This window comes from Diadema antillarum, unplaced genomic scaffold (genome assembly GCF_040938485.1).
Source record: "Diadema antillarum isolate AM-2024a unplaced genomic scaffold, OU_Dant_1.0 seq00000858_RagTag, whole genome shotgun sequence".
Classification (NCBI taxonomy): Eukaryota; Metazoa; Echinodermata; class Echinoidea; order Diadematoida; family Diadematidae; genus Diadema; species Diadema antillarum.
In genome coordinates this window covers 467,895-482,418 of record NW_027271729.1, presented here as the reverse complement: position 1 = coordinate 482,418, position 14,524 = coordinate 467,895, and the positions used below count along the sequence as shown (strand labels likewise).

General features: G+C 39.5%; 1 protein-coding gene across 1 annotated transcript; it reads right to left on the bottom strand.

The window, feature by feature from the left end:
- Positions 1-231: 231 nt before the first annotated feature.
- LOC139740537 (uncharacterized) lies at positions 232-1,927 on the bottom strand. Its single transcript, XM_071651126.1, has one exon. It carries the CDS (start codon positions 1,925-1,927, stop codon positions 317-319), a length of 1,611 nt encoding a protein of 536 aa, XP_071507227.1. The 3' UTR covers positions 232-316.
- Between the last annotated feature and the right edge of the window lie 12,597 nt (positions 1,928-14,524).

Genomic DNA, 14,524 nt, shown 5'->3' with positions numbered 1-14,524 from the left:
AGACATTGGAAACATTGAGGAGACGAGGATGACTCTAAATTACATTTGCCACCACGTTGTTTTGCTCAGTTTTTTTTTTTGTTCAGTTATTACGTTTTGATAAATTGTTCAGAAGACTTTGTTCACTTTCTATTTCCCCCAGATAATAACGAGGAAGACAATTAGGTAACAAAATGGTTTCGAATTGTACAATAATAAGTTAAAGTGACATTTGACATTGCCAATATAGAGAAACATACTGTAGGAAGTATCAAGAAATGTTTTTTTTTTTCCTGGCATGACATCTACAGACAGGAGTATCAATTTCGAGTCTACACTACAATCCCTTTAAAACACGCTTAGGTGAAAGTGGCGGGAGTCTAGGCGTCAAATCGCTCTGGCCATTCATCTCGACTTTCAGCATTTGGTCCGAGGTGGGCGTGTCCTTACGATGAGGGTCGATGTCGACATTGATCTGCGTGGCGCTATTGATGCTGATCCGCAGAGATGCCTGATCCGGGCAGGTGTCGGATTTGCATGGAATTGGAGAGAGCGTCTCTGTGCTGCGGCTTAGGAACGTCAAATTTAGCAGATTCTTCGCCGTTGGGTTAGCCAGGTAGTTCATGGAAAGTGATTTGCTGATGTGTTCCTCCGGCCTTAACTCCTCCGCCGAGTTGGAGTTGTGCTGGTAAGTAGCTCCGTCGAAACTTTTTGACTGCCTGTGGTTTGATCGACGATTGATTGCGGACAACGGTCGCCTCTGCACTGTGATTGCAGAGGGTTTTGTCCGCTTAACGAAGGCTGCGCTGACAGGACGTGAAGTGGAATCGCGAGCGCATAAATCCTGTTCGTCGTCATGGCAACACAAAATCTCCGAGGTAGTCACCTCGGGGAGGCTGGCTCTCTTATTATCTTTAAAGTGCTGCTTCATACTGGAAATGTCGTGTATGTCTTTGATCGGATGCAGAGCGTGAAAGCGGCGAGATAAAACCTCAATGTGAGGTTGTGGATTTTTACGGTACGTTGGAGGGGTGGGGACCGCTATCTGTCCACTCTGAGACTCTTGTCGGGGAAACACCTCTTCGGTTGAACTGTTCTTGGTTGTTCTGCGAGGACTACAGCCATCCGAGCTAGAACAATTGGACTCGAAACTCTCATGTTTATGAATTTTTGATTGTTCTTCCTCTGCACCTGCACTTGAAGCACTCGTTTCTGTTGGCTTCGATTGCCGTCGAATTTTGGGCAGAAATACCTCCATATCAGGCGTTGAACATCCACTCTCTCGGGCCCACTCTGCAGCAGTCATATTTCGAATTTGATCTCTCTGCTCAAGCGAAGCTTTACCCTCGTGAGTCAACAATTTAACGCACTCCATGAACCCACCTTTTGCCGCAATCAACAACGCACTCATCCCTTCCGCGTTTAGCTTGTCGACGTCGAGTCCCAGGCGGCGAAACGATTTCGTCAATATGGCAATCCCAGCGGCGTTCCCGACCGACGCGCAGTACACTAGAGGTGTGTTCCCATTATTATCCACCAAGTTCGGATCGACGTTATTTTTCACCAGCGCCTTGATAACATCGTTGTATTGCATCTCTGCGGCGTAACTGAGTGCAGTCCTTCCCATGTTGTCCTTGTGGTTGACATTAGCCCCGTGTTTGATCAAGAGATTTGTCGCTTTCATTCGCGTTTCGCTGTCGTCCAGTTTGGCAGCTCTGATGAGCGGCGTTTTGCCATGGGCATCGCGAGAGTTCACGACGTTGTGGCTCTCAACTGCGTCGAGGATGAATTTAGCAAGGTGTATTTTGCCCTTAGCCACGGCATCGTGGATAGCAGCCCCGCCGGATACTTGTCCGAGGCTCCCGCGACGTGCTCGCTCACGCACCGAAGGTATGCGACGAAAGATGGAGGACATGGTGGGGGAGCCACCATCTGTATGACTAGACATTCTAAAAGTGGGAGAAATCAGGCTTCTCATTCACTCAAATAGGGCTGCAACAGCGATGGCTTCTCCGAATTCCAGTGATAACACCAGTATCCTCATCAATGCACTGTAAGATTGTATATCCCCAAATGCCCAAGAGTAAATATTGATTCAGTTCGTTATCGGTCAAGTCATCCTCTAAAAACGTGCTCCGTCTGGAATTATACAATCAGCCGGAAAAAAAAAAAGAAATACGTCAGTCCCTATACCCAATCAAACGAAGAATGCACAAAAAACATAGAACAGCGCAATCAGATGATAAACTGTTCCACTCAGAAAACGCACAGTGTTCTGGCTCTTCCCGTGTTTGCCAGCTAGTAATTCTCGAACGGATGATGGTGATGCTGCTTGCCTGTGTGCTGCAAGCTAACGCAGTTTCCCCTCAGCAAAAGGCAACCGACAGTGATGTCCATCTTCGCTCTACTGATACGACTCGAATCGAGCGCGAGAAGTTGACTAAAAAGGCAGAGGCTGAGTGAGTGTCGCGCGCATGCGAGAGGCTACGACGTGAGAGATGCTTTCTTCGCGCGCGTGCGACACGCTTTCGCGACACCGAATAATTCATTCCCGTTCCTCCGCGGTGAATATCATTATCAACATTGATTAGGGGATCCAATTTGTTTTCCGGAAACGAAATCGCCTTCATAACAAATAGGCCCTACACCTGGCTCTTACCTGTCTGATCAGGTATTGACACTTTGATTGCTGATTATAGATGAAGACGTCAAATTGGTATTGATGCTACGATCGTTTTCTGCTAAAACGATACGTGATAGATTTCAAACCAAACATATAACATTTCCAGATACGAAATACAAGTGGCCATTTTCGATTTTGAAGAGAGGCCACGGCAAGCGCAAGACGTGTACCACGTAGCTGCATCTTCTAATCTTCGCCGAAATAACAGTGTAAATACCATGCCTCAAACTCTTGCACGTCGCGTTATTGTGAGGGAAATTCGTGTGTGTGTGTGTGTGTGAGTTTGTGTGTCACTGTGTGCATTTCTGTGCGTGTGTTAGTACTGTGAGATGGTAAATATGTGCATGTCTGTACATAAATACTTTATGTGTGTGTGTGTGCGTATGTGTGTGTGGTATGTGTGTGTGTGTATGTGTGTATGTGTGTGTGTGTCCTATGGAAAAAGTTGATTAGGCAATTTTTTTTTTTTTGCAGAAACATTTTAATCATTTTTTTTTTCCGAGAAAAAGCACATACGCATTAACATCAATTGTAATGCCATCTTTTATACGAGGATTTCCTCAGTGGGTATAGAATCTTTCTCATCAACTGCATCTGGCTACTTTGTATCTGGACGACACATGAAAGAGGCACTGCGTTCCTTTATGGCTGCGCATGCATTCGTTAACAGACTGTTCACCTTCAAGACAAGATCTGTTATTCTTCGAGAGGCAACAATCGAGGCATCAACTCCGTGTTTTGATAAAAAAATACACTTATTCACCTGGGCATTGCAGCATCTTAACTGCTGATACAACTTACTCATGTTGCTGCTTATACACTCCCCCTCTCTATATATCTATTTATATATCTGCCCCCTCTATGGTTATATAAATTTATGTGTATGTACATGAACATAATATATATATATATATATATATATATATATATATATATATATATATATATATACACACATATATATATACATATATATACATATATACATATATATACATATATATACATATATATACATATATATACATATATATACATATGTATACATATATCGTCGGTTGAGAATGATAAGGGCGTTAAGTGATCACAAACAAGTGTTCGAGACAACTTAAAGCCCTTCTCATTCTCAACAGACGATATATACATATATATACATATATATATATACATATAGATATATATACATATATATATACATATAGATATATATACATATATATACACATATAGATATATATACATATATATACATATATATATATACATATAGATATATATGTATGTATATATGATATATACTGTATAAATATTATGTAGTTTTATTAGAGGTCGTGCAGTAATACATGTATAGTATGTTTATATAATATGTATATGTGAAGAGCTTGTTTCAAAAGGCACTAAATTCATCATTTTTCAATGGATTTAGGGCCTTTTCATTTAAAGTCTTCATAATATATATATATATATATATATATATATATATATATATATATATATATATATAACATACTATATTACTATCCTCCAGCTACACGACAAAAACTCTACACCAGTACAAATGATTTGAAATAGTGTGCTGGTGATGATGACATCTCGCCCGTCCTGTTTGCTCTTCCATGTTTCCAAGATTTACTGTTTTCCTTCAGTTTTTATCTATTTGTTTTTGATAGTGCAATGATTGCCTCTTTTGAGAGCTTTTGAATATACACTGATAGCACACACACACACACACACACACACAGAGTTGAAATACAAATTGTGCTAAGAAAGAAATGGCTGATGGTGACACAGTCGTTGTGTTGTTTTTGTTTTGTTTCGTTTCGGTTTTTTTTACGATGCCTTCTGCATTTTAAAATTCTCCCTCCGAGAATTCAGTGTTCATCTACCCTGGCCAATATTGCGCCCCATCCATTAGCAGGCGACAACGGCAAATAATGCGTTTCGCCACAGTGTAATGGCGCAGGAAGATGAGAATTAGAAGGAACTTCACAGAAGAACCCATGTGTGGATTTTGTGTTTACGTGTATGGTCGTGATGTTGAGTGTGTGACCGTGTGTGTGTGTGTGTATGTGTGTGTGCGTGTGTGTGTGTGTGTGTGTGTGTGTGTGTGTGTGCGTGTGTATGTGTTTGCGTGTGCGTGCGTGTGTGTGTGCATGTGTGTTTGCTTGCTGGTGTTGTACTTTTTATTTCTATATAAGTATACAATTCATATCGTTGTTGTTCATCATGCATTTTCATCAACATGTCATGACACCTCAGTTTCTACTCCAACCGGCACGGCTTAAATGGGGTCCTATTAACTGAACGCCATGCAGCTCACATCGTTATGCTCCGGTGATGACTCTTCCTAATAAGCAGTCTCGTCGCCAAAGTTGTGTTAATTTATTTCAAAGATTCCAGCAAGGGATATGGAAGCTCCCCGATGAATCTCCAAATTTATTAATTTATCATTTTTGAATGATGAAGAGGTCATAATGGTTTTCTCTCTCTCTATACTCTTTTCTTTTGATTCAAATGAGTTTTCTTTTTCTTGTTCTACTCGCAGCCTAGATGATGGGGCATCTTCCTCTTGGACAGACCAGCAACCAGAGGCCCTTAGCACCTTTCCTTCCCGGAGACATCCCCCATCAGCCATCCCCGCGAGACGAGTTGCACTGCCGCTTACCCCCATCGCCATTAATCAGCACTTCGCATTTATTCATTCATTCTTCCTTTTCTCCCCCTTCCATCCAAGCGATTCAGAATTTCTCATTAAGTGGACATCATCCAATTTTCTTCAGTTCCGCTGAGCACCCCGGGAGGTTAACTGTCCTGGATGAACGTTTATTCACCGACGGAAGCAAAATTCTACATGTTGGGTGGGGGGGGGGGGGCATTTTGATTGCTATTAGTCCCATACAAAATGCGCAAATAAAATGCACAATCACGTGTTCTTCCAAATTTCCCACTGATTGATTAGCAAGGTAAATGCGGAAACAATGTATAGAATAAATTTTATTTTTTTTTCATAATCAGAGAAAACACTGCACACGGTGGTTTCAGAATGCTACATAATGTCACAATTTTCATCAAAGTGTATACCAGCATAAGCTTATATACTATAGTATACGTTTGTGAGCTTGATGACCGTTTCATTAGATGACACCTCATCAAGGGAAATAAGAGGAACACGTATGAATGCACCATGAAGAATACAAAATTATAGGCCTACATTATAGTGCCTGATAATACATTTTTTTTTGTTGCAAAAATTAAATTTATAAGATTGACGACGACACGATCAAATGAATTTAATGAATGTAAATTGTTTTCAATTTGCGATTCTGATACGCTTCAACAGAGGAGATTTTGTTGTCTTATTACTAAAAAAGAAACAAAATCAGTTGAAGATTTCAAATCAGCGTTCTGATGAGACGGCAAATTTAAGTATCATAAAGGGAGTATTGCTTGGCGGTAAAACTAAAGTGCAAAATGCATTTCCTCTTTATTCATTTCTGTTCATCTCCGTCCACGTGTTTTGCTAATGAAGATACACAAAATATACAACAGTATATTTATTGATGAAATTTAGTGAATTGAGATATCAGAGTAGACCAGAGACATGATGGGACTAACTTAAAAAAGGGAGATGGTTTGCTTGTTAAAGGGCCCCTTCAAAATAGCTGATGTCATAGCCTTACGGAGATGGGATAGAAAAGTATATAAGAGTAATGGCCAGATAAAACTATAACAAACGACCAAAGAAAAAGAATAGAATACTAAAAAACAAACAAACAAACAAATAAACCTCTAAATAAAACAAAATACGATCGATTGTAGAGAATGAATCGAATCTTTATTTTCCAATTTGAATATGACATGCTCTAGAATGATGATTCAAATCTATTCTGTATCATGGGATAATATTTCGATCTCTGCAGTCTGTTCTATACATTCAATTCTCAAAAGCATAGACTTGTCACTGCTCATTGATCTCTATAGATGTATGTCACAAAAGTAACTTGTGTTAAAACTGAATACAATTAATCAAATGAAAATACAGCCCATCTGGACCTGTAAACAAGAGATCATGGATTTTCAAGTCAAAGTCCTACAATATTTTCCTGCTTTCCTGCGATGTTGGATTAACTGTATCGCAGATGGATACTTTGAATGAGAACTGTGTATTACTAGATACATAGATAAGACTATGAATTTTATATGAGGATGATCAGCATCATTATCATTTGCATCATCAGCATTTCAGAAACACATTTAGGCCAACAAGAAGATTTTCGCCACTCTCCTGTTGCGATGACCGAGAACTCAATGAAACCTAGCTGCTCATAAGAGGATCCGTTTTTAGCAAAAACGACCACAAGAGCAAACATAACGTTCGAATAACAGCAATCGAGGAAGAACAAGGAAGGGGAAACAGATTGAATAAATAATATATCAAGGAAAGCAGTCAATAAACATTCAATATGACGGTAGTCTGAAGAAAGAGTGGTAGTCCTACAGAAATGGTCTGATCAAGACTAAAATTGAACTAATCTGTTTCTCATACTGACAGGAGACGTCTTATATAGGGCCTACATAGTTCCTTGTCAAGCTTGTTTTGTCATATGAAATACGCAAATTCGCTAGAGTCTCTTTCATTTTGCTTGTTCTATAGAAACACACATTAATACAACATTCAAATCCCTCTTAGCTTGAAAAGCATCCGCCGATTTCCATCAGACAGGAATCTCACGGAGTTTGAGACCGTTTAAACGACTGGGTACATAGCCTTCTCGGTAAGGGTTGATTTGCGCTTGCTCGCTAATAAGTGTATATTGCATATGCATGAACGAAGTGCGTTCTTTATTGATTCAGGCGGTTCGTATCAAATGCATGTCTCTGCAATCTTATCGCATCAGCTTCAAGCGTTGCCTGGCAACCCAGGAGAAGGTGGCAACATAAGAGGGTAATTGCATGGGAGGAAGCCTTGGGCTATACAAATTAACGTTTGTTGTGTTAATAATAGGAACATGGACAATTCCATCTTGATTGTAACATGGACAGACTGAAAGCGTCGACAGGATGAATGCTTATCTTATAATTTTCATCTGAGTTCTGCCCTCACCCCACCCCCTCAGCTCTTAGAGGAGGGGAAGAGAATAGCGTGTGGCATGCTATGTTGGCAAATCGACTGATTTATATTGGTTTACTCATCGTTTTATGTGCCTTGTTTGTGAGTGATTGTGTGTGTATGTGTGTGTGTGCGTGCGTGCGGGTGAGTGTTTGTCGTCATTCTTGCATTCCTTCCACAAAATTAGTGCTGTAATAACTAACACACAATACTGCCCAACTACTCGTACGCTGTTGCACCAGTAAAAAAAAAAAATCTTATTTTTGAAATGAAACTTAATGAAAACGTGCACATTACTTTGTAAGGAGATGTGCATTAAAATCCACCCAGAAGACGGGTCGAGTCAATCTTTATTGCCCCCTAACACTGCATCTGTGAACAGACGACAGGTAATAGTGATGACATAATACCGCTGACGTGCGTACGTAGATCGCTTGTTCAGCAATGACAGTCACCCGACCATATTATAGCTGGAAGAACATTTTCAGAGCAGATGACATGTCGCCCACATTCTGCCTATCATGGAAAACAGAGTCAACAATGCGGAAGTGAGTCCCACACTCTTTCCCGCTAATAATGAAATCCCGTCTCCCGTAAAGACACTTGATTATTTTCCCGGGGAGAAGTTTACCTCCTGGTGATGGGATTTTTTTTTCTTCTAACCGCTAGAGCGTCACCCCACCGAATTACTGCTGCTATAAGCTTGTCTATAAGCCCGATGACGAACAACAGCTAAGCCAAATTTACCTGGAACTGATCTTCAGCCCCGAAAAAACCCTATTTCTTACTTCTATTTTTTGTTCCGTTGGATGTTGTAGGATTTATAGCTAATTTAGGATGCTTCCAAAGGAGGTATAAGTAGAAGTTATTGCAAATTCCAGCGTGAGGTTTGCAATGAAATGTAGGGCTGTCTGATAGTTCGAACGTGGAACGTTATTGGTATACGTTAAGATATTGGTGGCGTGATCATGAATTTAGGATGTCCCGCTTGCCTAAGGAGTCGTGAGCATAGATGACTTCCTAAACCTGCTTTAATACGGTCTGACTTATCGCTACGGTACATCATTTGCGTATTTTCTTCCTCTTTTCTGGGGGGGGGGGGGGAGGTGGCAAGATGGAGAAAGAACGATGGATTTTATTTCAAATTGAATTGCAAAACCGTACAGGTGCCGAGGATGTGAGGCATGCTTTCCGATGCTGAAGAAAAAAAAAGAAGAAGGAGAAGGAGAAGAAAGAGGAGAAGACAGAGAAAATAGAACATCAATAACGTTAATGTATGAAGCGCTTGCTACGTGCATAAAACATCGATGCACATTTCGCCCTAGACGCTATCATATTACATCAGCACATCATAGTCAATACGGCAAGACAGAGATCACGCATTTGTATCTTTATGGTACCATGTACTACTTCATCATCAGAGACGACGAAGTGAAAATTGATTATGATGCCTCCGAGCCACCACCCGGCTCCGAGAGAACTCTGTATTCAGGTTTATACTCCTCTGTAAAATCAGTTTAACATTATGTTATTAAAATTGGGAGCAGTGAATACGAAAATAATGATTTTTTTGTTGCTGTTGTTATTTTTTTTGTACCCCAAAGGTAGAAACCAAGTAGGAATCAGATGTGATGACGTAATCGCCTCTCTAATCTTTCATCAGTTTTTTTTTTGCATGAAAGGCATAATAATGTACATAATTATGATACATGTATATAATGATTATATGTCTAGATGGATAGATAAATATGAAGTTTTAACATTATAATTATTATGTTTATTAAGTTTTTGATGATTTTTCTTTCCAACTACAAGGACCTGTCTCTATAACGTCATAATTCCTAAAGTTATTCCAGCTTCAACGTTATCAAGTGAAGATAACTATTAATGAAAGGAGGCCATGTGAAGCACTTACATCATGCCACATTTAATGCACATGACATATGTGATTGTAATAAATATAAATGTGTGCGGGCGTGTGTGCGTGTGTGTGACACCCCGATGGAGCGACATTGACGTGTAACTTTCGCTATCTCTCGATTCAATTCATTTGTTTGACTGTTTATGTTTTCTGTGCATCAAGATCAAGTTGAATGTGGGAGCATGGCTTGCAGTTCGCGTCTGTATATACGCCTATTCTGTGTAGCTGACTGTGTACTATCGTTCGAGATGCCAAATGATGGCAAAATGATGGCAAACATCGTTCTAATCAGCGACAAGAAGAAAATCAAAATTATGTCTTCAAACATAATGTATTATCTTTACGAAGAAACAACAACGACAAATCTGCTTCAGTCTTAATCCCATCTGGTACCCTATAGGGGGGGGGGGGCTGGTATGCTCCCCTTTAAAGGCATAATTTACCATTTGCAGATGAAACAAAACCCCATCATTAGTGCTTTAACTAAGATGTGAGTTAGGGATGAAACAACCACTGTGAAAATTTGAATCAGTAAAATCGATGCTAAGTATTGTTAATTAAACAAAATATGAACAAGAGTTATAATAAAAATGTTTCCAGACTTAACCGTATACCGCTACGGTTTATTGAGAAAAATAACGACATCTCCTTATATCTTAGGCTTTATTGCAAAACTTTCATATGGGAGGGTATTTTGTGGTACAACAGACCTACATATGCATGAAAAGCGATATCTTGAACATTTTTAAAATGACTGCTCTCAAAGGTAAACTGGACCTTTAATTCTCGATTGTAGTGGCACCAGACAATTGCGCTGAAGCCTTTGTTTTTGTTTTGTTTTGTTTTTTTTTTTGTTTTTTGATCGTCAACCGATGAAACCCAGAAGTGGCACGAGAAACAGCACGGGAGTGGTTTGTGTGTGTGTGTGTGTGTGTGTGTGTGTGTGTGTGTGTGTGTGTGTGTGTGTGTGTGTGTCTGTGTTTGTCAGCTGATTATAAACCCGGAAGTGGTACCAGATTTTTTTTTGCGCCCCTTCCCCCCCCCCCCCTTTATGGAATTCCTGGATTTCAACCTGAGAAAACTGGCATTCCTAATGATTAATTCGGCGAACCGAGGTCATAAAGAGACTTCGATTAACACCTGATCATTCTTCGATAAAATGACATGATGAATCATCATCTTTAGATTGGTTGTTACAGATGTCACGTTAACACTGCGAGACGTCTCATTTTCATCTTTGTGGCGTTGACCTTGTGATGGTCTCTCAACGGTTTTCAGGCAAAGTGTACAAAAACAGGCAAATGCCAGTAGACCTTGTCATTTCCAGAGAAAGTCTGAAAGGTTTTTTTTTTTAAATGAAGGTGAGGCAAGACAGATACTCTGTGTTACTTATTGTGCAGAATTAAGAGCAAGGTGTACTGCAGCAGGAAATGGACGAAAATGTGCGCTATTTTCAAACTTTCATGCATAAAATACTACTCAAAGCCAGTGGACCACGTGCCAGAATCGTCCTACCGCTGGGAATACAATATGATGCTCTATTTTTACACACAGGCCCGGCTGAGAGCAGAATGCTCCAGCGGTGAGCCAGTGGGATTGATCACCGTCTTTTATCGTTTATGACTGTTGTCTGCTTTTACTCCTACGAGTGTCGTTTACGGCGCAATTGCAATTTTCCCCTCGAAATTTTTACGGACGAAACTCTATACGTCACAATGTCTTTGCGCCCCACATCTAAAGTTTAAAAAAAGAACAAAAACAAATAGTGCAAGCCGAAATGATTGTTTTTTTCTGTAACCTAAGGTTGATGAACAGATGGACACTGTTCCTGGAGCCAACCGCTCTGCCACAACCCTTAGACCGCCCTCAACGACGATAACTTTCATTTGCATGTGAGGTGAGAAAGGGGCTAGAAAACAAACAAACAAACAAACAAACATACAAACAAACAAACAAACAAACAAACAGACAAACAAACAAACAGGCGTGTTTTAATTGTAAGTTTGTTTAGTATGGAGAACGTGTTAGATTGCATAACACTATATAATCACATATAAGGTTATAACCCCGAAGAAATTATGACTTTCGGCTAATTTCATCTTTCGTATATGTAATTGTGTTTAGGAGTCTTCCAACTGCCTAAAATTAATATCTACATGAAGTAGATCTACTAGTGAGTAGCTATGGCACTGCACAAGATGGTGAGCTGGTCCTAACATGGCAGAAGAACATGATTTTTTGTTGCGACTAAATTTTTGATGGGGGTAGGCCTATGTTTCTCACAATCATGCGCCTCCTTTATTTTTTGTTTTTTAATTTTTTTTTAAAGGAAGAAACCATCCTTGTCGGCCGATTGTTTTGCCCTTAAGCCTTTTATTGTTTTTGCTTGTCAGCTGATGAAACCGGGAAGTGGCACGCTAAAATACATGTTAAGGCTTTTTTTTTTCCTTGTCAGCTGATTAAACCCGGAAGTGGTAAATAGCTGATTGGCGCCCCCCCCCCCACCTTATGGAATTCCAGGATCAGCCCCTGAAGATGACATGGAAAGGTCCTCTTGAAGGGCAGCGCTAGCACTGAAGAGGCTACCCTGGGTAAGAAAGCTCAAAAGTTTTTTTTTGAGTTGTTGTTTTTGCTTTTTGATGTTAACAAGATCGAATATTATCATGTAAACGGTATTAGTTACGGCGGACGTAGGCGCATTTAATCTGCGCAACATCATACTTACTTCGCATTTCCTCCCACTCCTCTTTCCCATCTACAAAATTTGACGGACGAGAACCTCGATTCTCTGTACACTGAATTCCCCAGGGATTTGAGAGTCTTGAGAAAATACTGTCGACTATACCCACCCCCACACCGCCATATGAAAGGGAATGATTCAGGATAAATGTCGGGTTATTTTTATTCTTTTTTTTTTTGCTATCTCACTACAACAAAATCAACCCCATTCTCTAGTTGTCACAACAGAATCAAATCAGACAGTGTTTAATTAAGATCAGATAACTGAATTTTATATTCTATTTTCTTATTTTTGATTTCATTATTTTTCAACAAAGAAATAACACAATAGGGCGGCTGGTATAACACCATAAACGCAGACTGCTGGTCTAGCAAGATGCCCCCTTGGTGTACACAAGACAAGGAGGAGTACAATGTCAACAGTACCGTGTGTCTAAAAAAAAAAGAAAAAAAAAAACTACACACTTCTGAAATGCCCGCCGAATAAAAAAAATTATACAATTCTGGCGGAAAGGTTTATACACTATGTATAGATAGCTTATGGACTCAACTTTCATATTATGACACCAAAAAGTCTGAACATATTTCATGCTTAGATGAGCACTGCTCACTTTTGTAAAGGGTATGAAAATTAGACTGCGCAGGAATTAGCCTTCCAATTTTGCGAGAGATGAGTCCGGTGTGAACTGAGTCCTCTCCATCTTTGGTTGTCAGTCCAAGACTCCAAGATGAATGAGGACTGAATAACAACTTACAGCTCTTAATTTATTCTTAATGTATCATGACCAAGTGACATACTGTTACACACTGTTAGTTTTTTTTTACATCATTGACTTTGAATAAAAACCTCCACCCCACATTGAACATCTCATTGATTTACTTAATACCCAGGTAGGGATTATGTAACATTGAATATTCAATTATGGATTGTCCCCCCCCCCCCAAAAAAAAAAAAAAAAGAAAAAAAAAGAAAAAAAAAAGAATGTCAAAGATGTCAGCTATTCATTCTTCAGGTCAATGGGTAACCTGAATAATAAGTGGCCAGTAGCTGTGACATTCCTTTTTCAACAAAATGTATTTTAATAATGAATTTACATAATCCCCATCTGGTTATTAAGTAAATAAATGAGCTATTCTACTAATCTGAAAATAACTGCAATGTTGGGCGAAGGTTTTCATTCAAGTCACAGATGTAAAAAATAAGAGTGTGTAACATGGAAATTGCAACATGTACCATCACCTCATCCTGACTCACATGAACACACCACTGAGTCTACCAGGGAAATTTGCAATGCTGCAATAAAATAAATGCAACTGCGGTTTACTCATGCATAAAAGTTTGGTTTAATAAACCATAAAATTCACTTTGCAAACCCAAACTGATCGCAATTGATCATGAATTTATCATATCAACTTCAGTTTTGTAAGCTCCAACGGACTCCCCTGTCGCAAATTTAAAAGGCTAATTCCTGCGCAGCCTAATTTTCATACCCTTTACAAAAGTGAGCAGTTTTGGTGTCATATTATGAAAGTTGAGTCCATAAGCTATCTATACATATAAACCTTTCCCCCAAGAATCATATATTTCTTATTCGGCAGCCATTTCAAAAGTGTATTTTTTTTTTTTTAGAGACACACGGTATAGATAACTTGGACAGAACGCATATAGGCACATGACGCTGGTAAAACCAAGCGAGAACGATCAAAATACAGAATTTACATAATGTTGTGTTTTTTTTTGTATTTTTTTTTTTGGGGGGGGGGGAGATACGAAAACGAAAAAGAAAGTTAGAGGTGTGCTATTTCTAGGTATTCCAAGCGTGAAATACTAAGTTTGTATAGAATTTGTCTCTCTGGTTGTAATGTATTCAGATATTAGAGACAACGGGACAGCTTGAGCTATGTGCGCAACAGGAGATTGCCAAAGTGTCGCATTACTCGGTAATGTATAGAGGGCGCCATTACCACTGAATTACATGTACATGACATGTATCAGTGCCTCCGCTTGGGAAATCACAAATAAGGCACACCATCGCTGCCGCTTTCACGGATCTTTGTATAAATGTTAACTTATTCTATAAGCTGAACCCAG